This window comes from Oncorhynchus clarkii, chromosome 2 (genome assembly GCF_045791955.1).
Source record: "Oncorhynchus clarkii lewisi isolate Uvic-CL-2024 chromosome 2, UVic_Ocla_1.0, whole genome shotgun sequence".
NCBI classification, from domain to species: domain Eukaryota; kingdom Metazoa; phylum Chordata; class Actinopteri; order Salmoniformes; family Salmonidae; genus Oncorhynchus; species Oncorhynchus clarkii.
Genome location: NC_092148.1, coordinates 32,745,300 through 32,769,604, shown reverse-complemented (window position 1 = coordinate 32,769,604; position 24,305 = coordinate 32,745,300). Strand labels below are relative to the sequence as shown.

The window sequence follows — 24,305 nt, the reverse complement described above, 5'->3', positions numbered from 1 at the left end:
TTATGAGGATTTAGGTTCTTTAGCCCAGTAAGCCGCCTCCTTTTCTCCCCCTCCCCCCCCCCACCCCCCTGCTCTTCTCCCTTCTCTCTTTCCCTGACACAGGCATGCTCAGAGACAGCTAGCTTGGGGCCTGGTTTGGTTCTCACTCACACAATGACACAGCTTATAATGATGTACTAATCTAGTAACTCGAGGAAGGGCACTGCAGCGTCTGAGGTGAATGGAAGATTTATGACAGTGAGGAAGTAAACAAGGTATGAACATAGCGGGGCCTGAGCACATTCCGGTTATTCAGGATGACTGTCTCCCTACTGGGTCATCTGTCATGCATCTGTCTATGAAAAGGACAACGCTGTAATGAACATGATCCCACAGAATGAATATACACCGCATGCAATAACTAATAGCTCTGTATATCTGTTTGACGATCACACTCCAAAATAGTGTGGGGGGTGGGGGGTGGGGGGGGGGGGTGATGAGATGACATTTCGTAGAGAAATCGAGCACAGCCAATTGAGAGCTCTGTGAGACATGGCCGACCCTCCCTTCCTGTTAGATTAGCCTATCACAGCACCCCACTGACCCTTCGACTGCGTACGCCGCCCACACAGCAGCATGAGAGGCAACTCTCTCTCTCTAACGGCTGACCTGTTATCAGTTCTCAGGAGATTTGACAGCCAACAAACCCCATAGTTTGAATCAGCTGTGACAGAGGAAATGTTTGAGTGTCCCCTCTCAATCATCATGCGACCAAAAGCCAGTACAGAAAAACAAAGTGGGTGGGAATAAACTTAAAATATTGACTGATTCAGGATCAGTAGTTCAGGACATTCCATCCAACCATGTGGTTGACTGAAAAAAAAGACAGCCAGATAATGCAGAGGGAACCTTTGACATCCTTCCTGAATGATGAGGTAGAGTGAGAAGAGACTGATAAGAGATCAGTTAGTGTCTTGTCAGAAATGTCAGGAATGAGGAATAGGAGAGGACCAGATTACAGGCACCAACACAGGGTATTCATCAACACGGATTCCACACATTATTGGTCCACTGAACCACTACAACATTAAAAGAGTTCACAATGTGTTGCTATGGGGACCAGCTACTTTGACTGAGGGGGAGGGAGAGAGAGAGAATAGATAGTCTAAAGCACACACACAGAGAGAGAGAGAGAGAGAGAGAGAGAGAGAGAGAGAGAGAGAGAGAGAGAGAGAGAGAGCGAGAGAGAGAGAGAGAGAGGGCAAACAAAAACAAGAGTCGTCTAGTGAGAGGGCCCGGGCGGCCACCTAGGGGGTCGTGACCCACGGATGACCCCGTCAGATGTGCACTCTGGCTGGGTGCTCGCAGGGAGAGGGGCGGGAAAACAAGGCATCATTAGGGCTGAGTGATGAGCCCCTTGCCATGTTTGACCTCCTCCTTCAGTGACTACGGGGCTGCAACGCTCCACCACATGACCGACACTGCATTTATAAATACCCGAGGAGGGCCTTCACACACACACACAGGCGCGCGCACACACAGAGAGCGAGAGAGACACACACACACACACACACACACACACACAGAGAGAGAAAGAGAGAGAATCAAACAATGCCTAAGCACACAAACACAATTCCTGAGCAACGCGCTACTGAGACTGACCCCACACACCCGTAGCAGCACTGCTAACAGCATAGCATGCCTGTGTGACCCGCCGCATATCGTCTGTTTTACCATGAGGCACCAACACTGACCGACCCTACAAACACTGTTGCCTTTAGCTAGCATAACGTCATTCATACGTCCAGTGTGTTGCGGTTACAAACACACTGAGGCCATTGTTAACATTTTGTTTTTGTTTAGTTTTTTGGGGGGGGGGGGGTCACTGTTAATTACAGAAGAGGAAGTGGTGGGGAAAGGAAATAGAGAAAAAAAGGAAACAAAAAGGCCAGTGTATGCTAGTCGCACAGTTCAGAGTGCGTATATAAGCGACTGTACAGGGGCAGGTCGCGAAACGACACAGTCCACAGTGTTGGACTCCTCGGTTGATCATGGGAGGCTAAGCAGAACCTCATACACATACAGTGGGGCAAAAAAGTATTTAGTCAGCCACCAATTGTGCAAGTTCTCCCACTTAAAAAGATGAGAGAGGCCTGTAATTTTCATCATAGGTACACTTCAACTATGACAGACAAAATTAGAAAAATAAATCCAGAAAATCACATTGTAGGATTTTTAATGAATTTTTTTGCAAATTATGGTGGAAAATAAGTATTTGGTCAATAAGAAAAGTTTATCTCAATACTTTGTTATATACCTTTTGTTGGCAATGACAGAGGTCAAACGTTTTCTGTAAGTCTTCACAAGGTTTTCACACACTGTTGCTGGTATTTTGGCCCATTCCTCCATGCAGATCTCCTCTAGAGCAGTGATGTTTTGGGGCTGTTGCTGGGCAACACGGACTTTCAACTCCCTCCAAATATTTTCTATGGGGTTGAGATCTGGAGACTGGCTAGGCCACTCCAGGACCTTGAAATGCTTCTTACGAAGCCACTCCTTCGTTGCCCGGGCGGTGTGTTTGGGATCATTGTCATGCTGAAAGACCCAGCCACGTTTCATCTTCAATGCCCTTGCTGATGGAAGGAGGTTTTCACTCAAAATCTCATGACACATGGCCCTATTCATTCTTTCCTTTACACCACATATGTCAGAGTCAAGGCCCGCGGGCCACATCCGGCCCGCAAGAAGGTTTTTTACGGCCCCTGGGATGATCTTGATTTATTATTAGAACCGGCCCGCAGCAAGCCGGCAGCCCGCAGATCTTTTACACGCACCAATACTACATTTCCCACAATGCAAAGGTGACGCACCGAGCAGTAGGCTGCTTCATTTCAATATTTATTGGCACAGCAGTCGTCAGCATCACAGTAAAATTAACTTTCAGATACCCATCAAAAATGGCAAAACGGAAGGTGGATACTGAGAACCGGGGGTTTCAAACAAGGTGGGAGTCGGAGTATATGTTCACGAAGGTAGCTGGAAAACCTGTGTGTCTTCTGTGTGGAGAAAGTGTGGCGGTACTGAAAGAGTATAATCTGAGACGACATTATGAAACGAAACACGCGGACACACACGCGGACGCAACTGTCAAGGCCAGTTTTATTTTGGCAGAAGAGATCGCTAAATCAGCCCGGCCATTTACGGAGGGGGATTTCATCAAAAACTGCATGATTAAAGTTTGTGACGAAGTTTGCCCAGAAAAAAGGCAACTCTTTTTAAATGTGAGTCTGAGCAGAAACACCATTGCCGAGAGAGTAGACCAGTTGTCCATCAATCTAAAAGAGCAGCTTGTGAAAAAGGGAAAAGATTTTATTGCATATTCCTTGGCTGTGGATGAGAGCACCGACATTTCTGACATTGCCCAGTTGTCAATTTTCATCCGCGGAGTGGACTCCAACCTAAGCGTGACAGAGGAGTTTTTGGCTTTACGTCCTATGCATGGCACAACTACGGGGCATGATTTGTATGAAGAGGTGTCAAGATGTGTAAATGAGATGGAGCTGCCTTGGGAAAAACTCGTGGGTTTGACAACCGACGGAGCACCTGCGATGTGTGGACACAGGAGCGGACTGGTGGCGAAGATACGGGAAAAGATGCAAGAGGAAAACGCGACAGGTGAGCTGACAGCTTATCATTGTATCATACACCAGGAAGCGTTGTGCGGTAAAGCCTTGAAAATGGAGCATGTAATGAGCATCATCACGCGCACAGTTAACTTTATCAGAGCCAAAGGTTTGAATCACCGCCAGTTCAAGGCATTTCTGACGGAGTTAGAAACGGAGCATGGTGATTTGCCTTATCACACAGAGGTGCGATGGCTAAGCCAGGGAAAGGTGCTTCAAAGATGTTTCGAGCTTCGTGAGGAGATTTGTCTGTTCTTGGACAGCAAAGGGAAAGACACAACACAACTCCGAGACGAAATGTTTCTGTGTGAAATGGCTTTTCTGTGTGACATTACGAGTCATCTGAATGCAATAAACTTGCAGCTGCAGGGTCGGGATCGTGTCATCTCTGATATGTACAGTACAGTGAAGGCATTTAAAACCAAACTGACTCTGTGGGAGACGCAGATGCGGAAAGAAAATTTGAGCCACTTTCCCAGCTGCCAGACCATGAAAGAGAAGCTCTCTACCAGTGCGTTCCCGAGCACACAGTTGGCTGATAAAATAGGTATGCTTGCCGCTGACTTTCGACGCCGATTTGCTGACTTTGAAGCACAAAAAAGCAGGTTGGAACTGCTCGGTAACCCATTTGCTGTTGACGTGGAAAGCTCACCACCAAACCTCCAAATGGAGTTGATTGACCTCCAATGCAATGATGCACTGAGGGCAAAATATGCGGCAGTGGGTGCTGCGGAGTTCGCCCGTTTCCTCCCCGGCACAATGCCCCAGCTGCGCATCCAGGCTGCTCAAACGTTGTCTATGTTTGGCAGCACATACCTGTGTGAACAACTGTTTTCTTTGATGAACCTGAACAAAACATCACACAGAAGTCGACTTACTGCTGAACACCTCCACTCAATTCTGAGGATTTCTTCAGCTCAGAGCCTTACCCCGAACATTGATGAACTTGTGGAAAAGATGGGACACCACCAAGTATCACCCTCAACCTCAAACAAGTGAACATTACTGTGCAATCACATATTTAGAGTTTTTACTCAGTTCAAGTTTAAAAGTTAAAATGTAATATTTGTTTTCACTGCATGTTACTTCTCCTTAAACAAAGTGTTGTTTTTGATTAATAGATTTTTGCACTTTATTTTTTTGTATTTCAATCCAATTATATTTTAAAAATATTTCAGTTGAGTGGATGATAGAAAATTGCTATTATTGTTTTTTCTTTGAAGTAAATTTAGCCCACTTTTGCTAAAATAGAAAATATAGTCTACTGATGGTGCCTTGAATACCGGTTTCTTTCATTTAATGTTCATGTTATGGGGATATTTATATAAAGGAAATTTGTCTTTTGTGTCTGTTGAAAATTAAAGATTACTGACAGAGCCATAAGAAAATATTGCTTTATTTATCTGATCATATTGTAATATATTTGTTAGGTTTTCAGTAGGTTCAATTAGGTTCACTAGACTATATGCGTCATTTAAAAATTTTTCAATGAACATTCGAACAGTCCGGCCCTCGTCTTGTAGCTGATTTATTTATTTGGCCCTCCTTCCATTTGACTTTGACACCCCTGCTTTACACAGATCAGTCATCCTGGTCCCTTTGCAGAAAAACAGCCCCAAAGCATGATGTTTCCACCCCCATGTTTCACAGTAGGTATGGTGTTCTTTGGATGCAACTCAGCATTCTTTGTCCTCCAAACACGACAAGTTGAGTTTTTACCAAAAAGTTATATTTTGGTTTTATCTGACCATATGACATTCTCCCAATCTTCTTCTGGATCATCCAAATGCTCTCTAGCAAACTTCAGATGGGCCTGGACATGTACTGGCTTAAGCAGGGGGACACGTCTAGCACTGCAGGATTTGAGTCCCTGGCGGTGTAGTGTGTTACTGATGGTAGGCTTTGTTACTTTGGTCCCAGCTCTCTACAGGTCATTCACTAGGTCCCCCCGTGTGGTTCTGGGATTTTTGCTCACCGTTCTTGTGATCGTTTTGACCCCACGGGGTGAGATCTTGCGTGGAGCCCCAGATCGAGGGAGATTATCAGTGGTCTTGTATGTCTTCCATTTCCTAATAATTGCTCCCACAGTTGATTTCTTCAAACCAAGCTGCTTACCTATTGCAGATTCAGTCTTCCCAGCCTGGTGCAGGTCTACAATTTTGTTTCTGGTGTCCTTTGACAGCTCTTTGGTCTTGGCCATAGTGGAGTTTGGAGTGTGACTGTTTGAGGTTGTAGACAGGTGTCTTTTATACTGATAACAAGTTCAAACAGGTGCCATTAATACAGGTAACGAGTGGAGGACAGAGGAGCCTCTTAAAGAAGAAGTTACAGGTCTGTGAGAGCCAGAAATCTTGCTTGTTTGTAGATGACCAAATACTTATTTTCCACCATAATTTGCAAATAAATTCATTAAACATCCTACAATGTGATTTTCCGGATTTCTTTCCCTCATTTTGTCTGTCATAGTTGAAGTGTACCTATGATGAAAATTACCGGCCTCTCTCATCTTTTTAAGTGGGAGAACTTGCACAATTGGTGGCTGACTAAATACTTTTTTGCCCCACTGTAATTGGCCCAGCGTTGCTGAAAGTCCTAGCAATAGAAATAGACTGATTTGAGTCAAAGTGCCTTAGTTTGAGGGGCTTCATCCCGTCTAGTAATTCTATTTCTGTGGTTCCCGGTACCTCTGCTCGCTGAGCCTCCGTACGCTGTGTGTTTGCCTCAATGAATCATCCCAGTGGTTATACTGTGGTAATAATAAAACAATCTCCATGATCACACACACAAACAACATTTCAAATTGCTATCATCCATCTCACCTACCCCTTTAAGAGCAGGGGGGGGGGGTTGTACCTCGCACCCTCCCCTGCCTAGGCTGGCCGCTGGAAAAGATGATGGTAAAAAAAATTATGTGACTCTGCTGCCAAACGGGTAACGGCGGCGGGCGAGGGGATCAATTCATGGCAGACCGCCGCGACGTGAGCTGCTATGTAAAACACTGCCTTAAGTCAGCCGCATCCGGTTAATATTTAATCCCTCCATCCATCTCGGCGCGAAGCGCTGCTTCCCTTTAGCTCTGCCGCTTACTTTGATTACACACAACCGTTTGGGGGGGGGAGAAAGTGATAAGAGAGAGCACATCCGATTTGCATGGGGATGGAATATGGAATAAAACGCAAGTTTGATAATAGCTTGGAGCAGTCTGGGGCCAGTGTGAGAAATGGGAGGGGGGGGGGGGGGGGGGAGAGAAGGGGAAGGCCTGAGTAGGAAAAGGTGAAGCACAGGGGCTATAAAAAGCTAGCATTCCACTTGGAGGGAAGCCTTATTTAAAACAACGAGATATGCAAATACAACAGAATGGAAAAATAACACTGATAGTATCATCTCTTTCCCAGTTATTTTTTTTTAATGGAAAATGATTTCTAGGGAGGAATTTCCTAAGAAACAACTCCCACGTGAGCATGTAAATCTCCATAACTGAATATTCCCAGAGTTCTCAGCTCTCTTCTAATACTTCTCTTCTGTCACCGATTGTCTATTCCATGAAGGCTGTTTATAAATGGTTTTAGCATATTAATATTCTATATCCCATACTAGGTGTTTAACTGGTTTGATAATACTATGTAATATGTATGTGATACATACTCACTCTCTCAACGAAAGTGTATGAGACTGTGTTGTGATCAAATATATTTCCGTTGGAAAAACAATCATTCAGAATGTAGTACCTACAGTCATACTGTTCAGCTCCCACTTTTATCTATGTTCTCCTCTCTCTCACACACACACACACACACACACACACACACACACACACACACACACACACACACACCTCCAGCTAAACTATCCCAATGACAAACAACACACAACTGCAACCCCTACTGCAAGAGCTGAGCATAGTCAGTGAAGAGGGCATTTTACCAGTCATGCCGATGACATCATTTCCTACAACTCCCAGCAACGCCCTCAGTAATGATGTGGTGGAAGCAGTATGGGTCTCAGAATGACTTCCTCCCTACCTGTCTTTCAAACATCCAACTCCTGTACACTCACTAACTAAACTCCTGCCAACAGTTGGGAGAAAATATGTTTCTTTTACTTTCTTTTTTCCACACACACACACACACACACACACACACACACACACACACACACACACACACACACACACACACACACACACACACACACACACACACACACACACACACACACACACACACACAATAGTGAAATGGATTGGGACGAGCAGTGGGGTGTGTGTTAGATGTGAGTTAAAGCATCATTTAGGGAGGAAGTAAGCCTCCACGACTGCCAATGACAAGTGTTCATTTTCTCACTCATTGAACAGAGCTAGCCACTTTACAATGTGTGCGACTGTGAGATTAGCCTTTCCTGAAATAGAGAGAGGTGGTGGAGTGGGAGAGGGGGGGTCAATGAAATAGATGGCGAGGAGGTTTGGTCGCTCTGTCAGAGGGAAGGTTTGCCAGTCTGACTTTGGTCTCACAGGTACTCCACACAGGATAGAGGCCACCCGGCCCGACACATATCCCTCAACACACCCCTCTCCCAACTACCTTGGTGAGGTCTGGTGAAGAGGAGGATCATGGGAAGTCCTTATCTCTGGCTAACATCACCCATCGGGCGCCACAGCCCTCCACGGACCGAAGGGCGCAATAATTACAAGTACAGCACTTTATCGATTGGCGCGCTCCACGCCACCCCTTGTTTTCGGGGGTCTACTGCTAGGGGGACTAACCAAAGTGACACGGGTAAAGTGTTATTTCTTTCACAAGCCGACAGCTGGGCGAGAGAGGAGGGGTCGCCCTGGCCCACTCCACCCGGCAGTAATTCTTAATTGACACCTGTCAGGATAATGGCGGCAGTCACAGCTGCTGCAGGAGAATTTGTCCATCGTCCCGTTCATCTGTCAGCTTTAATACCCGTCCTGTGGAACTGCCCCCCTCCAGCCCTGTTGCTGCCTGCCTAGCTAGTAGCTACCCCCTCTTCTTCTTTCCTCTCCTCCTCACCCCCTTTTCTTTCGTTCTTTCGCTCCCCTGCGTTTTGCCGCCGATCTACATACTGCTTTGTTTTAAAAAGTTTTAAACGTTTTTTTTTTTTAAAGGCTATCTTAAGGGGGTTTGAGTACTGCCCTCTCACATACTCTAAACGCAGGGCCCAACAGAAGGGAGACACCAGTGCTACACGACTACCTTTGGTATCAACATGTATTCCATCAAAACACACACACACACACACACACGCACACACACAACAGCACACGCATGTTCCTATTCAGAGGTTTCGGAGAGCTTTGATGTTGGGAAAAGAGTAGAAGACACAATGAGAGAGAGGTATTTGAGCTAGTAAGATAGGGGGGGGGGGTGTGAGGGATACATGTTAGGAAGAGGGAGGGGGCAAGAAAGACAGGGGGAGAGAGATAAGATGGACGTGAGAGAAGCAGAAAGAGGGAGGAGGATGAGCGCGAGGGTGTCCCTGGGTAGGGATCGGCTCCTCTGTAGTAGGCCCATCTCGTTTGTCTGTTTGTTTGTTGGCATCAAAGCACGTGCCTCCCGTTCTCCGCGCTCGTCCCCTGCTAACTGATGTAATGAGTGGGTAAGCTACATGTTTTTCTGCGCCGAGAAATTCAAATACTTATTAGACAAAATATTCTGTAATTGCTCATCTTTTATTGATGGCAGAAACCTGTTCAATTTGACTGGTACAGACATCCCATAGCACTGCCAAGCCTCTCGAGGAGGAACACTACCACTGATCAAGAGAACAAATGTACTCACTGGAAATAGAATACTTTACTTAACCATTTTTTTGATATCCAAAATTGTAGTTTCATGTTATTGACTTCTCTCAAATTATGAACCGAAAAAAGCGGCAACAATTTTACAATAATTTGCTGTTAAAAACCACCTAGACCCGCTGTAACTACTATACGGAATACAATAAGCCTACTCCTTATTAAACACTATCTACGGAAAAACGTATGTAACAAAACGTGACTTTAACATCAAAAGAAAACACAAACTCACTTAAATATTTATTAGTACAGTTACTGTTGCTGCATTTACTCTCGTTCTCAATCCAATTAAAAGTCCATACAAATAACATGACTACAACACTTTCATGTAAAATAAAATAAAAAGAAGTTTAGACTATAATGACGGTGACCAAGCAAACCGAGAGGACTGGACTAATGAATCCAATCCCAGAGGGTTGCCTTCTCTATGTTTGACGTCCTTTTCTTTTTTTCTGTCCCACAACACCACTCCGAGAGACATTTTGCTCCCGAGCCACAAAGCACATCTGGCTGCTTTAATGATACGATTTCCCATCATACTAAGCCACCCCCATTATGACCTCCCACCGTGCCACAGTGTGTGTGTGTGTGTGTCTACAGTGCAGAGAGGGCGACACTCTTCTGATGGTAGCTTCGTGCCCCGAGGGCAGCTTAGTGAAAGAATGAGAAAGAAAGAGAAAGATAAGACGAGCTTAAACATTATATGAAATGTATCCTTAGCTTCACACACATAGTACTGGATGCGTACACAAAAATATATTATGGTTGTATGGCTTAAACACTTACAAAAATTATTCCCAAAGTCACCTACTCTCATATGCCTTATATCTGAAATATAGTTGTGACTACTAAACACACACACACACACACACAACTCCAGCTATGGCAGTAGAGGTTGGGCAACTGAAGGCATTAAAAAAAAATAAAAAAAATAAAAAAAAGAGCTGAGCATGTTTGACCTTTGACTGGCTCAATTCCCAGATGCAAATTTAACTATTAGTCTCAGAGGGTGGCAGAAGAGCAAAACTGGCTATCGACGAAAGAAATCGATGCCACCTGCTAACGACACAGGCGCTCCAATTAAAGTAACCTCTGGTGAAGCAGAGAGAAGAGAGCCTGACCGCCAAACACACACTCAGGGAACTGTTACACACACACACACACACAGAAAACCCCCCTACTGTATATCACTGTACATTAGTGATAAGCATGTGACGTTTGTGTGTCCTAGTTAGCTTGGAGTCCTTGTGTTACTGATATGGTAAACAGAGTGTCAATGTACTGCCCTCTCACATACTCTAAAACGCAGGGCCCAACAGAAGGGAGACGCTAGAGTGCTACAACGACTACTCTTGTAGCACTCTAGCATCAGCATTTATTCCACCAAAACACACACACACAACAGCACACACACATGTTCCTATTAAGAGGCATTTAGATATATCTTTGCACTCACAAATGTCCTATTCACATTTCCTTAGAAACGTTAGATGTGGGCGAAAACACACAATTCTAACGACGACAAACGTTGATGTCTCGGTCGACTTCAGAGAAAGCGTGTGAAACATTAAATCGCTTAACATTTCCTTGACCTTGACTAAATTGTCCACTACATTTGCACGCACCTCCAAAAACAAATCTTTATGTTCTCCGGGCTTCCAGATTAATATCGTTTTCAGATTACTCCCAAAATATATTTTTGGCAGACAACTACAGGGAAATAGAATGGAAAAATACACCTCATGTAAGACGGTCCTCCTCAGGCCGTTGATTTAAGAGTGGGCCACATAAATCTCGGCATGCTGATTATTTCGAGGGCAGAATATCACGTAACAGCATCGTCAAGTTAGAGCACAAAGGTCGTTGTGTAATCTTAGCGACCCCGGGGCATGCTAAACCATTTATCCCAGGGCACTGGCCTTCTTAAACCCACTCCAAATATACTGGGAGATTTTTTTTTAACCAGGTTTCTAGAATGGCCCCTAAACACAAGAGCGGCAGAGATACATTTTCCACACATTAAGACTAGGGCTGTACGTGGTTTAGACATTAAGACGTGAAAAGGTGTTGTGTGTGTGTGTGTGTGTGTGTGTGTGTGTGTCTCTCCCTCACTGTGCTGCTTCAAAACGTATACACAATGTACCATCAAATGTACCATCAAATAAAAGCTATACTTTGCATAATAGAATTATGTTGCATAAACATATTAACGTACTATTATCATTTCCTTTTACACTGACCAAATTTTGTACAAAAAAATAAAAATAGGCCCCACCCAAAAAAATGTTCTGGAAAACTTAGCTACATTTCCCACATTTATAAACCTTCACAAACCCTCAAAACGACCATTTTTTCTTCTTATGCACAGTAACAATCATATGCGATATTAAGAATGACAATTGCAGGAGTATGACGGTTATTAGACTATATAAAAAGGGAAACATAAACATTGCCCCGCCATTTGATACAGGAGTGTAGCCTCCATGTGACGATGCAGCTGATTTTGAGTTCGGTGCGTCTGGCCTTTATTGCGTCGTTAAAGGCGGAGGATTAGGGAGGTCATTAAGAGGCATTGTCTCCTCCGACATGATTAGTCAGGTAGCAAAGTCCATTTGTCACCTGCACGAGCAAATTGAGTTGATACTGCACTAGGGGCTATGGGGACTGTATAATATCAACTTGATTACATCAAGGCAGCTGCGGACTTGACACCTTACTGAATTTGTCAGCATTAATCGTTAGGGCCCGTCACAAATCCATCAGGTTTACAGATAATTAGGGGCCTTCTCTAATGAAGCCCAGAGAAGCAACCTTACCTTTTCTCTCGGATAATGAAGAAGCCTCTATCCCTGGGAAAGAGATGTTTTTCTCCCCAGACTACTAGCTCTGACTGGCTGAGACACACAACCCTCCAATTTAATGAAAGACAACGTCACTCTTCTCTCTTTCTTTTTTACATCGCTCCTGTCCTCATCACCATCAACTGATACTGATATTCAAGGACAAAATGAGACCTCAAATAAAGTAACACATATACACACTCTTACCAACTGCCTTAAATACTCTGTAGGATACAAACCGTAGCTCATCTTAACCTTAAAATGACAGGATATCTGAAATCAGAGGAGTAGATATTATGGTTTTCCCGTGACACTACGTATACTGTATATCAGGGAAAGGCCTTTTGTACGGCTATGGCCCCATTTACAACCGTTAAAAGTTCTCACACACACACACAAACAAACCCACACAGAACGTAAAAGGCCCTATATTAAATGTTGCTCTATTCTAACCCCTGACACTAGTGAAAAATAAATACAAACATAATGTGTCCAGACATGTCTCCTCGTGGTGCTCCGTTCAGCCATCCTCTATAAGGTCCAGTCCTGTACCCCTGGGGTGCCACATTTGTTTTGGTTGAACCTGGCGTCAACCCTCTCAGTGAAAATACTCGAGTGCTCATTCTCTAAACCTCTATTACCATGGTACTACCATGGCGATACTACATCGACTCTCCCTCTCTATTTCCGTATAGGCTACAGAGTACCAGACATGGTTCAGTAGCTACTAGCTAGCATTGAAACACTGGACCATCATACTTTAGTTGAGCGTGTGTCTGTATTTGTGTTAATGGGGAGGGTTGGAGGGTGCTGTTGTTTCCAACAAATGGTCATGATCATGACAGAATGGTAACACTCCCATCTGCCAAGTTGTGATTGACCATTAAAGGCCATAATGTATAAGCCGGTCAATGACAGGCAAGCAGATCAATAGGACCATGTTGAGGGGTCAAGGTGATGGCATGTTTTCATGTAAGATCTGATCTGTTGGGAATAGCCTACATGCGATCCTATAGCCTGCTACCCAGCTTCTTTCTTTTTTTATGTGATACAAGACAAGAATCAGATGCTACTCAACAGTGAGTATAAAGCATAAGATGGCTAGTCAACACTGTGTCAGAAGTGTATGAACTGTAGAGAGAAGTACTAGTTGAATACTCTTCCCAGTCAATCCAGACTGACTCCCCGTCATTTGGCGCCTATTTAAAATGATAAACCTGCCGAGTTCAAAGTCTTCGCTGCCCGGGCCCTCCTGTTCGGTCCGCTTTACACCTCATATTTCAGAACCTCTTTAAAATTCTAGAACTGTCTTTTGTTCACTCCACTTGTTAGTGCCCAACTTCAAAGGCTGCACCTCATTAGCACAGAGGTGGAAATCCCTGTCACTCATTTACATTTGTTTAAAGCGGCTTGAAAAAGAGATGAGAGTCGAAATCCAAATCACTAGACCTCAACCTTGTGTTTCGACATCTGGTTTATCCGTGGTTGTTAGATAGTAAATACTACAGTCCTGTGGATGTAGACATGGACTGCATTGGTAAAGTGTTCTGTAGGATGAGCGGAGGGTGTGCATTTGGATAAGAAGTGCAAACCTCCGTGTCTTTAACCAAGACCAGGGGGGGCTACTGTTGGTAGGCTAGTTCAGGTACCCTAATTAATTAGGATTTAGTCATTTCTGTGATCCTCAAAACACTTCCACCCCCCTCCATTTCCTTTCTTTCTCTTTCTTCCCCTTAGTATTTTCTCTGGAAAACAATAAAGAGATAAGGATTTCCCTCCTTTTAAAAACGTTTTTCCTTCCCTTTTTTTAAGACAACAGGGGTTGTCCTTTGAGTGGCTAGATTTGTAAGGAGCATGCGTGTCTCCATGGAGAGATGTATTGATGTTTATCAGGGATGAATAGATCAAAGGCTGCCACATGACAGGCGATCAATCACGCATCAAATCAATGATGGCAATCCTCTAATAAAACCGAAAAGAAAGAAAAACTGGCCAGAGCCGGTTTTTCCCCCCCTCTTTCGGAGTCAATTATTCATTATTACACGCTCTTTAACACTGCAATGGACCCCAATAGAAACTCTATCTCTAACGTTTCGTTTATCTAGCTACCTAAAGTAGTCAACTTTTCTGGCAAGTTAACACATTAGGCCTATCGTGTCACTACAAACGTACCGTGGTCTACTTAAATCATTTGGCAATATAGAAAATAATAATGGTCAACTAATGGAGATGTGTTGAAGGTAAAACTTATTTTAGGCTATTACATATGCATAACAGGAGAAATGTAAAAGGGGAAAATAAAACATTTTTAGTGAATTAAAAATAAAAAGTCCAACATTTGATCTCCATTTAGTAAGCGATGGTGAAAATGAATGTGTGTGTGCGCGCCGGTGCTTACCTGCTGATCGCCTGGGCTCTTGCTGCTTTCTCCTCGGCATAGTGACCGTCACGTTCCACGGTACTTTTCATGCAGGAATCAAAACAATTAGTCTGTCAGTGGAGAAAAACCATCCCGAACCTTTTTTTTTTCGGGAAATAACTGTCAACAGTTTTTTCTATTAGAATGGTTTGTTTCTTTTGTAATTGTGGGCTTATGCCAGACAACCTGAAACGGCCACAATGTAACTAAATATGTCCTTTAGGCCTACGAATAGAAACAAATGACTGAAGATAAAGGACAAACGAAAAAAAAGGGGTTCTGTGATATCAAAACGATGCACGAATTTCGCCAGCTGAGAACATGTCTATCAAATAACATCTTTCCTCATATCTGTGTGTCAGAAAAAGAGGCAGACATCGAAGCCAAGTTTCAGTCACTCCCCTGCTGCCATAGGGAGCTATATGGCGGTGTTGGGGCTACTTTGTACCGCCTTCACTCCAAAATAAATAAACTCTGATGGTAAACAAATAAGTCCAGTGTGAGCGAACACCTTTGAAATGTATTTCCGTGGAAGGCTGCGCTTCAAGCTCAGATCTGAAACAAAGCAGAATTGAGAGAAAATAGACAGGCATTAGATGGTTAATGTCAGTCCGTCACCTAGTCGGATCAAGCCTCGCTGTCAGCGGATACTTTTTTGAGCCGGGGTGGTAAGTTAGGGATTCTACTTACATTTCTAGTCGTGAAAATAATTATTATCAGCCGCCGATCAAGGAATGTGCAGGTGGTTGACGTGGTGAGGAGCCTGCGACTAAAGAGAAACAAACAAGGTGCAGGCATCCAACCTCGCGGAGAGAATTTTTCTTCTGTAAACTCCAGGGAGTGAACCGAGGTCTCGTCTGCTCCTCCGAGGAAAAAAAATGAAAACGCAGGGAATCGAGAAGCGTTTCAGACAGTCTCAACTGATAGACAGACGCATCGAGTGGCTTTTCCTGCTTCATTTTTACTCCTCCCCTCGCGCTACAAGCGTCACCCTGACAGTAGAACCCACCTGTCAATCTTCTTAATTGTCTTGTTTTTCCTCTGATTAAAATTGAAATGACTTGACAAAGGAATGCTTACATCAGTAGGCTAATATCAAAATGTTGCTTTGAAATACTGATCCATAAACTTCATGCGGAATGTTATTATGGCAATTAGTCAATTATTACAAAACTGTTACTAGGTTAGGCTATATTACTACAATTAGCTCATCATCATCATCATCATCATCATATGAAATAAACTTACACCAACTTTATTTTGCCTGATATATGCTATCCTATGTCAAACCCAACATGGCAATGCTTTGGACTTGCATATTTTTGGAACGTTCGGACTGAAGTTTCCTAATGTGAGAGCACCATAATTTAAGCATGCTTGAGGAGAAAATATATCCTGTAGATAATAGCCTTTTAACGGTGCTTGTTAATACCTTGAATGGTTGTGGTTGGCACTGGCTGTATTGGCAATTCTTTGGATTTGTGTGTACAATCGTCGAGGATATGTTTGAGACTACGATTGATTTGTTTCACCTTTACTAGGAAGTGTGTCATGTCCAGGAAGGGGAGGGACTCCAAAGAATACAAGCCGCTACAGTGACAGCTGCTACAAGGTTGCGCCGTGCTATAGCCTAGTTATCATCAAGGCAAACATTCCAAAAGCACGCTATTGCGTGTCAATCTTATGCGACAAAACTGCGCTGGTAATATTGTTTTAATTGCAATGCATCATTGCATTGGCGTGGCCTACCCTGCTACGTGAAGAAAGCCTAGCATAGGCTAAAGATAAGCATATTGATATCAATGCACAGCCAGTGCCCGTGAACTTTGTCACATAATCCCTCCCTGGTGCAATGTCCACCTCTTTCTTGTTGAGAAACGGTAAGAGGGTGTTTTCGGTAATCGGCGGGGGGTGCAGAGGAACCGATGCACTTTCTAGAGTTCATTTCGTATCGCGCCGCTTCATTATAGATTTGTCATACTCCACGCACTTCATGGATTTTAAAGGTTCCTCGATACCGAGCTCCATGAAAAAGCTGGTCGTAACGAAGCTCAGCCAGAATTTCAGAGACGCCGTTGCCTTGCAAACTGTTCCAGTCCCGACACCTGGCGACGGGGACTTGCTTGTCAGAAATCGGTAAGTTTTGGTTAGAAATTGGATACAGAAGGTTCACATTTTCCGCGGGTGCGTAGCCTGTACCCTATGGATAGACTATTCCAATATTTGGCACATTTTGGAGCCAATATCTTTGATACAATATTTGGTATTGTTTTCAAGTTATGAAAGGGTGTCTTACCTCGGTTAGAATAGCCTTATCCATCCCCATCGATATTAGTAGCTTACTTGCGACCATTTCAGGAGCGAGCAAAATACGTGAGAAATATATCCAAGTTCCGCCCCTACATTTGTCTATCAATCCATCTCGCTCTGTCCTGTCTCCTTACGTCACGAACCTGCAAACAGAAAGTCATTGGGGGGGATAGACTCGCACGAATAGATGAGGAGATGGAGAAACAGCTTTGCATGGCATTTGGGGCTGCGGCAGGATCATCATTTTCCGCTGCATAAAACCAATGCGTAAGACTCAAAAAATGTCTGTCTGATTCAAAGCAAGATATATACAAATGTTGATTACATTAACAGGTTACTGTAACAGAGGAATGTAGGCTACTTAATCTAACCGGTTATTTACTACGATTTAAATCAAAGAGATATTAAAATGCTGGTGTAGCCTATTAGAGCGTAGTTGATCAGTGAAATAAAGGCAGTGTCTTTCATTATGGTTGAGACCAAGGACATACGAGCATAATCTAAAGATCAAATAGCTTTTAACATTTGCAGAAATGGTCATATGTAGCCTAAAACTTTTTCACAGGTTTGTTTTGTGTGCGTAATTTCGTATGCGTAACCTAGAGAATAAATAAAAGTGTATTGTCTTGTATGTCATTTATAATTTGAAAATGTGGAACATTGAATTATAAATACCATTTTCCATGGAGAAATAATATCTCTCTCATCTTGGGAAAATGAAAGAACTGTTGATGCAGTGGTAGGTTATGTGCTTTGCCCTCCCCCGCCTCCTGAAACTGTATGGCATCACAAATTGTTCTATATTTTAATGTAGGCCTATGCCCTTATACTTTCTTTCTTTTTTAACAATTCTTTGTTTGTTGTCTGTAATGAATCTCCATCATATGAGTTGGCCTGGAAAATTACAACATTTAGCAGCAGGACCACAGCTGATGAATAGCTAACAACTAGGCCTCAAGCACCTTCAACTGAAAAAATAAGTTAAAGGGCCTAGTTATTCAGGCACCTTTCTTGATGTGGCTTATTATTTATTTGTTAATAACTACATCAGAAAGGCCAATTCTATGGTCTCAATGTAGAGCTTGGGAATTAGCAGAAATATCTGTGATGCCGCATTTAGGCCAATGTCGGCCTTGTATTGTATAAGGCCTGCTTGGTTAAATTCTCTGAGGTGGGAAGACAGTTGCACAACAGCCTACTGTAGTCAAAGGTAATTTAATTGCACATATAGCCTTCTTTTATGCATTATTGACCTGAATTTGCTTGACTAATTTTGAGCTTAAATTGAGATATGCATTAATATCATGTTTCAGTGACCGAGATTATTGTGCATTCAAAGTTGCACATTTTTAAATCAAGCATCTTTAAGAATATCAGCCCAGTTCATTTGAGTTTTGACCTGTGAACTTGCTCTTCTTTAATGCATGGCGTTTCAGTACTGTTGGTCCATTATGAGAGATTCAGGTTCAAATATTTACTGGTACGGAATATTTCAGAAGGGCTGCAAAAGCAATTTGGAAAGTATAGTCAAACCTAGATGTTTTCCTATATTTAATTGGAGCCATTTATTTGTAACTAAACCGGGATGTTATATTTAAGTGCTAAAAATGCAAATGTGACATGCACAATGATGAGTCGCAACAAGGGTTCTTCTGGAGGATAGAAAATGATTTATTTCTACATTTCTTTCACACAATGATTTTTTTCTCTCTCCATGTCATCAACTGAGATGAAAACAGTTGTATTTATGTTTTCATGTCGAGGTAAAGAAATATACCAGATTTAAAAGTGCAGTTTGTTCTTGTGTGTCTCTCAAGACAATGACTCGTGACATCATGCAATGTGTTTTGTGATACCAACCTCGTCCTGTCAGTGTAAGGTGGGTGTTTATTCCCAAGACAAATGGAATCATTGCCAAAACAAACCAATGTTTCCTTCCCGAACGATGTCGCAGATATTTCCTAGAGAATGGAAGTGAAATTGGAAGTGAAATCTTGACCTTCGCAGACACGACTGTAGGCATTCTGAAGTGCTCCTCTTATGTTATTATAACATGAGCTACTATCATATTGTTATCAAAATTCCGACTATATTATCATGTTATTATCAGAATTCCGACGGAAGAACATCACTAAAGTATCCTATACCGACGTTAATTGATTTTAATTCTATGTAACAATTGTTACTCATTCTGAACTGTCATTCACACATATTTATCCTTCCCTGTTCCATTCCATGCAGATTTGTTGGAATCAATGCCTCGGACATCAACTACTCAGCAGGCCGCTACGACCCTTCGGTGAAGCCACCGTTTGACGCCGGGTTCGAGGGCATTGGCGAGGTGGTCGGACTTGGCCTGAGTGCCAGCGCCCGCTACACCATTGGCGACACCGTGGCCTACTTTGCCGATGGGGCCTTTGCGGAGTACACGGTAATACCCATGATCAAGACCGTACCCGTACCCGCGGTGAAGCCAGAGTTCCTCACCCTGCTGTTAAGTGGTGCCACGGCCTATATCGCCATGAAGCGGCTTGGCGACCTGGTGAAGGGCGAGACGGTGCTGGTGACGGCCGCTGCCGGTGGCACAGGACAGTTTGCTGTGCAGTTCGCCAAACAGGCCGGCTGCCACGTTGTGGGCACCTGCTCCTCCAATGAGAAGGCTGGCTTCTTAAAGACCATTGGCTGCGACAGGCCCATCAACTACACGTCCGAGGACCTGAGCACCACGCTGCGCAAAGAGTACCCACAAGGCCTGGACGTAGTCTACGAGTCCATAGGTGGCAGAATGTTTGACATGGCGGTCAACAATCTGGCCAATAAGGGTAGGCTGATCGTGATCGGATTCATCTCAGCGTACCAAACGGCATCAGGGGTCCCAACTGTTAAAGGAGGAACTCTGCCCATGAAGTTGCTCCAGAAGTCAGCTAGCGTGAGGGGGTTCTTCCTACCTCACTTCCTGTCCGACTACAAGGAGGCGATGGGAAGCATGATGCAGATGTTTGCTAAAGGGAAGCTGGTGTGTGAAGTGGACTGTGGCGACATGGCCCCCGAGGGCCGTTTCATGGGACTGGAGTCCGTCTTTAGGGCTGTGGACTACATGTATGCTGGGAAAAACGTGGGAAAGGTGGTGGTTGAGGTGACTCCACCCTCGCTGGACAGCAAACTGTGATTTGCGTTAATGTGAATGCACTGGAATTCTCAAACAAATCTAATGTACATTGAAATGAACAATGTAAGTATATATGTTGAAGGCAAATTACCCGAACTGTGACAATCTACATTACTCTGAATTTAATATATTTTTGAACAGTTTATTTCACCTGAATACATTTAGATATTACTAAAATGTTGTTCTGTTAGAGAACAGTTCCTTGTTTAATGTTTTAATGATTAGCTTTACTTTATTCAATAGAAAGTCCCAATAAATGAGGATCATACTTGTAGAGGGAAGATTGCTGGTGTAACAACATAGGTTATCTCAAGAAAATAATGCTGTACCCCTCTAGATCAAATGCCTCCCTCATTCTATCTCGCACACACACACTCACTTGTTTCTTTGCTCTGTGCTCAAGACTAGAGCTAACTAAAATGTAACCATATTAACGTTTGTGTTGACAGTAACTAGACCCGTGTCTGCATTGACTGTCCACAGCTTACGCATGATTACTGCACTCCAGACAATGTACCAGCATATCAGCTGAACCCTCTGTTTACACATCTGAGGACAATATTGCATAATGATCACATTTAGTGTTACCAGTTTAAACCTCTGTCATTCTTTTGGAATATAGGCCTAAGCATGCCCAGAGCAATTGACCCGTTTAGTCCCCCCCCCCCCCCCCCCCCCCCACACACACACACACACGTACATACGTACAGCATGCATAAACAGATTACTCATTCATATAATTAATAAATTATCTTAAATCAACAGAAAATATTGCACATTTCTCTATGTATTGTAGGTGTAGAGTAAGTTTTAAAATGGCTAATTTTGAGGAGTAATAACACGTGTAATTAACACTAATATCTAGATTACATTATTTATCTTACATTCTTGATTTTAGAATCACATTTTGTTGTGTTTGGTTTTAGTAAGATCTGTTAATACTTGTCAGAACTGAATGCAGCATCAGGTGTGCTTGGTATTTTATAGCATGTTTGTGGCTGATCGAAACAGCGTTCATATAATCCATCTTTCCATTCACATGCCCCAAGCTGACCATAATAAAAAAATTAGTCCAGCTAACCAGAACTTGGGGTTGAAAATACCATTAGTTTTTCCCACAAGAAGCAGAAACCCACTTATATTGAATGTATTGTGGAATGCCCTCTGAGGTAGGCCTACAGTTTTCTTTTTTGTTTGTTACCGTGAGGATAAGGTTCCACTTGATGTTTTGGATTATCTTTAAAGCCAATTCACAAATTTCATTTTTTTGTCATTTTAAATATGGAACCCTTTTAAGCTAAATATCATGTTGTCGCCTATAAGGGTAGATGGGAGACTAGGTGGGATACAATCATCATGGAGAAATACCTTCTTACATTTTCCATATTAATTCTAAAACTATTTACAAGTTAATGTGGGGGTGTTATTCTGTGGCTTTTTTTAAGAAGTGAGAAAAGGTAATTAAAACATCTCTAAGACAATACGTTATCTATCAAGCCTAGGAACACAAAAACAAACACCTGTTTCCACCTGGGAGGGACGTCTGTGTGTTCATGCACTGTGAACATGCAATATCCTCCTCCAGGTGGCCACTCAAAAAAGATCTCGGTGTGAAATACGTTACAGGTGTGACCCCAGCATGCAAAGCCTCTACCTTCGCCAGGCAGGCAGCTCAGGAAATCAGAAACATACCCACCGGCCTGAAGCCATTTGAACCTGCACCAGTGTGTGTCTCACACACACACACACACACACACACACATATGTGTTCCAAGAGAGAAGTGGTCTGTGTAATGCATACAGTGTATTTTTGTAGATTGGTTCTTACTATCTTTAGTAAAAAAAAAAAAATTAAGGTCCTCTTTGATTTCTACCCGTGTTAAATATATAAATGAAATTATCCATCTCTGCACCCATCATTGTAAGTGTTTCATAACAGTGCCACTGTACAAGCATACATGACTATGAGCAACCTGAAAGCTATTGTTAAGGCAGATGCTCTTACCGCTCGTAAAATGTATGGTTCACGCCGTCATTGTAATGCAAGAGCATGCTCTCACACGCTAGTCACACAAAGGTGAGAGAGGTGATACAAATGTTCACTTGAATTTACCGTGCTTGAGTACTATTGCGTGCATACTCTGGATAGAGGTACGGACTGTCAATGTGTATCTGTCTTCAATTACCAACCGAGGCCTCACTCTGGTCCTCCGGGGCCCACCTGTAGCAGCCATGATTAGTGCGCATTCACAGTCCAATTAAAAGCACAGGACAACCTGGAGAAAACAACACACTCTCTTTAATTGGCTTGTAGCTGTTAGCAGGCTCTTAACAAACCATATAGACACATACCTGTTGTAGTCACCTTCTGAGGTACATGACAAATGTTGGTGGAGTGACAAACATGTTTTGGAAAAGTGCCGCGTTTCTCAACGTAGTTTGAGAGTATTAGTTATTGTTTTTTTTTATTGCTTAGACTATAGTTATGTTTTTTTGAGATACAGTATATTACATCCACCTTTAACCTGAGTATAGCCCTTAATTTAACCCTAAAGGCAAGATTGAAAATATTATATGGTAAACGTGAAACAACCACAACAATTGTGAGAGAAAAGTTCAAATCTAAAATAAATGTCCAAAAGTGCATGTCATGAATAGTTGTGATACTTGGTTTGCCAGAGATCTGTGCTTTGTGCATTTCGGATACACGCTCAAAATGGGATCTGTGACCTTTTTACAGCTTTGCTTTCAATTCAATTGAACCATATAATTGTTGATTAAATGAATAAATTGAAAATGCTGTCAACAGTTTAGTGAAATGCCAGTGTTGTAATACATCAAATCAATTTGATCAGCTGGGTACTCTATATATTCAATCAACCTCAGTGTTACTTTAGGCTCTGCCATCCATGTTCCTATACTGGCACACCTAACATAGACATCATTTGGATGGTGTGGTCTGGTATAACCTGGTGCCTTAGTGACTGACTCTGTCATGGCTCAGGTCCACTCTCAATTACTAAGAGTCACTCAGACCCCTCAACCACCATCACTCCTCCCCCTGTTACAAAACCTCACTGAACTAATTAGTCGATGCACACCCAAACACTAAGTTGTAAAAACAGGTGACTTTCCGATATGTAATAAAAAATATATAATAATATGTTACTTTTACTCATGTTGTATTGCATAGAAATAAACTCAGCAAAAAAAAGAAACGTCCCTTTTTCAGGACCCTGTCTTTCAAAGATAATTCGTAAAAATCCAAATAACTTCACAGATCTTCATTGTAAAGGGTTTAAACACGGTTTCCCATGCTTGTTCAATGAACCGTAAACAATTAATGAACATGCACCTGTGGAACGGTCGTTAAGACACTAACAGCTTACAGACGGTAGGAAATTAAGGTCACAGTTATGAAAACTTAGGACACTAAAGAGGCCTTTCTACCGACTCTGAAAAACACCAAAAGAAAGATGTCCAGGGTCCCTGCTCATCTGCGTGAACGTGCCTTAGGCGTGCTGCAAGGAGGCATGAGGACTGCAGATGTGGCCAGGGCAACAAATTGCCCTGTCTGTACAGTGAGACACCTAAGACAGTGCTACAGGGAGACAGGACAGACAGCTGACCGTCCTCGCAGTGGCAGACCACGTGTAACAACACCTGCACAGCATCGGTACATCCGAACGTTACACCTGCGGGACAGGTACAGGATGTCAACAACAACTGCCCAAGTTACACCAGGAATGCACAATCCCTCTATCAGTGCTCAGACTGTCTGCAATAAGCTGAGAGAGGCTGGACTGAGGGCTTGTAGGCCTGTTGTAAGGCAGATCCTCACCAGACATCACGTCGCCTATGGGCACAAACCCACCGTCGCTGGACCAGACAGGACTGGCAAAAAGTGCTCTTCACTGACAAGTCGCGGTTGTCTCATCAGGGGTGATGGTTGGGTTCGCGATTATCGTCGAAGGAATGAGCATTACACTGAGGCCTGTACTCTGGAGCAGGATCGATTTGGAGGTGGAGGGTCCGTCATGGCCTGGGGCGGTGTGTCACAGCATCATCGGACTGAGCTTGTTGTCAT

The 24,305-nt window shown here is 43.1% G+C and overlaps 2 protein-coding genes across 3 annotated transcripts in view; one reads left to right on the top strand and one right to left on the bottom strand.

Annotated features, from left to right (window-relative positions):
- Positions 1–15,706, bottom strand: part of LOC139366939 (teashirt homolog 1-like) — a 38,588-nt gene extending 22,882 nt beyond the window's left edge. The window contains exons 1-2 of the mRNA XM_071104715.1: positions 15,430–15,706; positions 14,719–15,294 (exon numbers count right to left, since the gene is read on the bottom strand). Of these exons, the coding sequence (XP_070960816.1) occupies positions 14,719–14,758 (40 nt within the window). The 5' untranslated portion in view covers positions 14,759–15,294; positions 15,430–15,706. The remainder of the gene's footprint in view (positions 1–14,718; positions 15,295–15,429) is intronic.
- A 590-nt stretch (positions 15,707–16,296) lies between these two features.
- On the top strand, positions 16,297–23,436 carry LOC139366933 (prostaglandin reductase 3-like). Of its 2 annotated transcripts, XR_011626824.1 has the most exons (3): positions 16,306–16,875; positions 19,291–20,731; positions 20,875–22,085. XR_011626824.1 is itself a non-coding variant. In XM_071104695.1 (2 exons), the coding sequence occupies exons 1-2, from the start codon at positions 16,592–16,594 to the stop codon at positions 20,216–20,218; spliced, it is 1,212 nt and encodes a 403-aa protein (XP_070960796.1). In that variant the 5' UTR covers positions 16,297–16,591; the 3' UTR covers positions 20,219–23,436. The 2 variants fall into 2 exon arrangements, 1 of the variants encoding a protein (XP_070960796.1); XM_071104695.1 differs by having other exon boundaries at positions 16,297–16,875; positions 19,291–23,436.
- Positions 23,437–24,305: the final 869 nt, after the last annotated feature.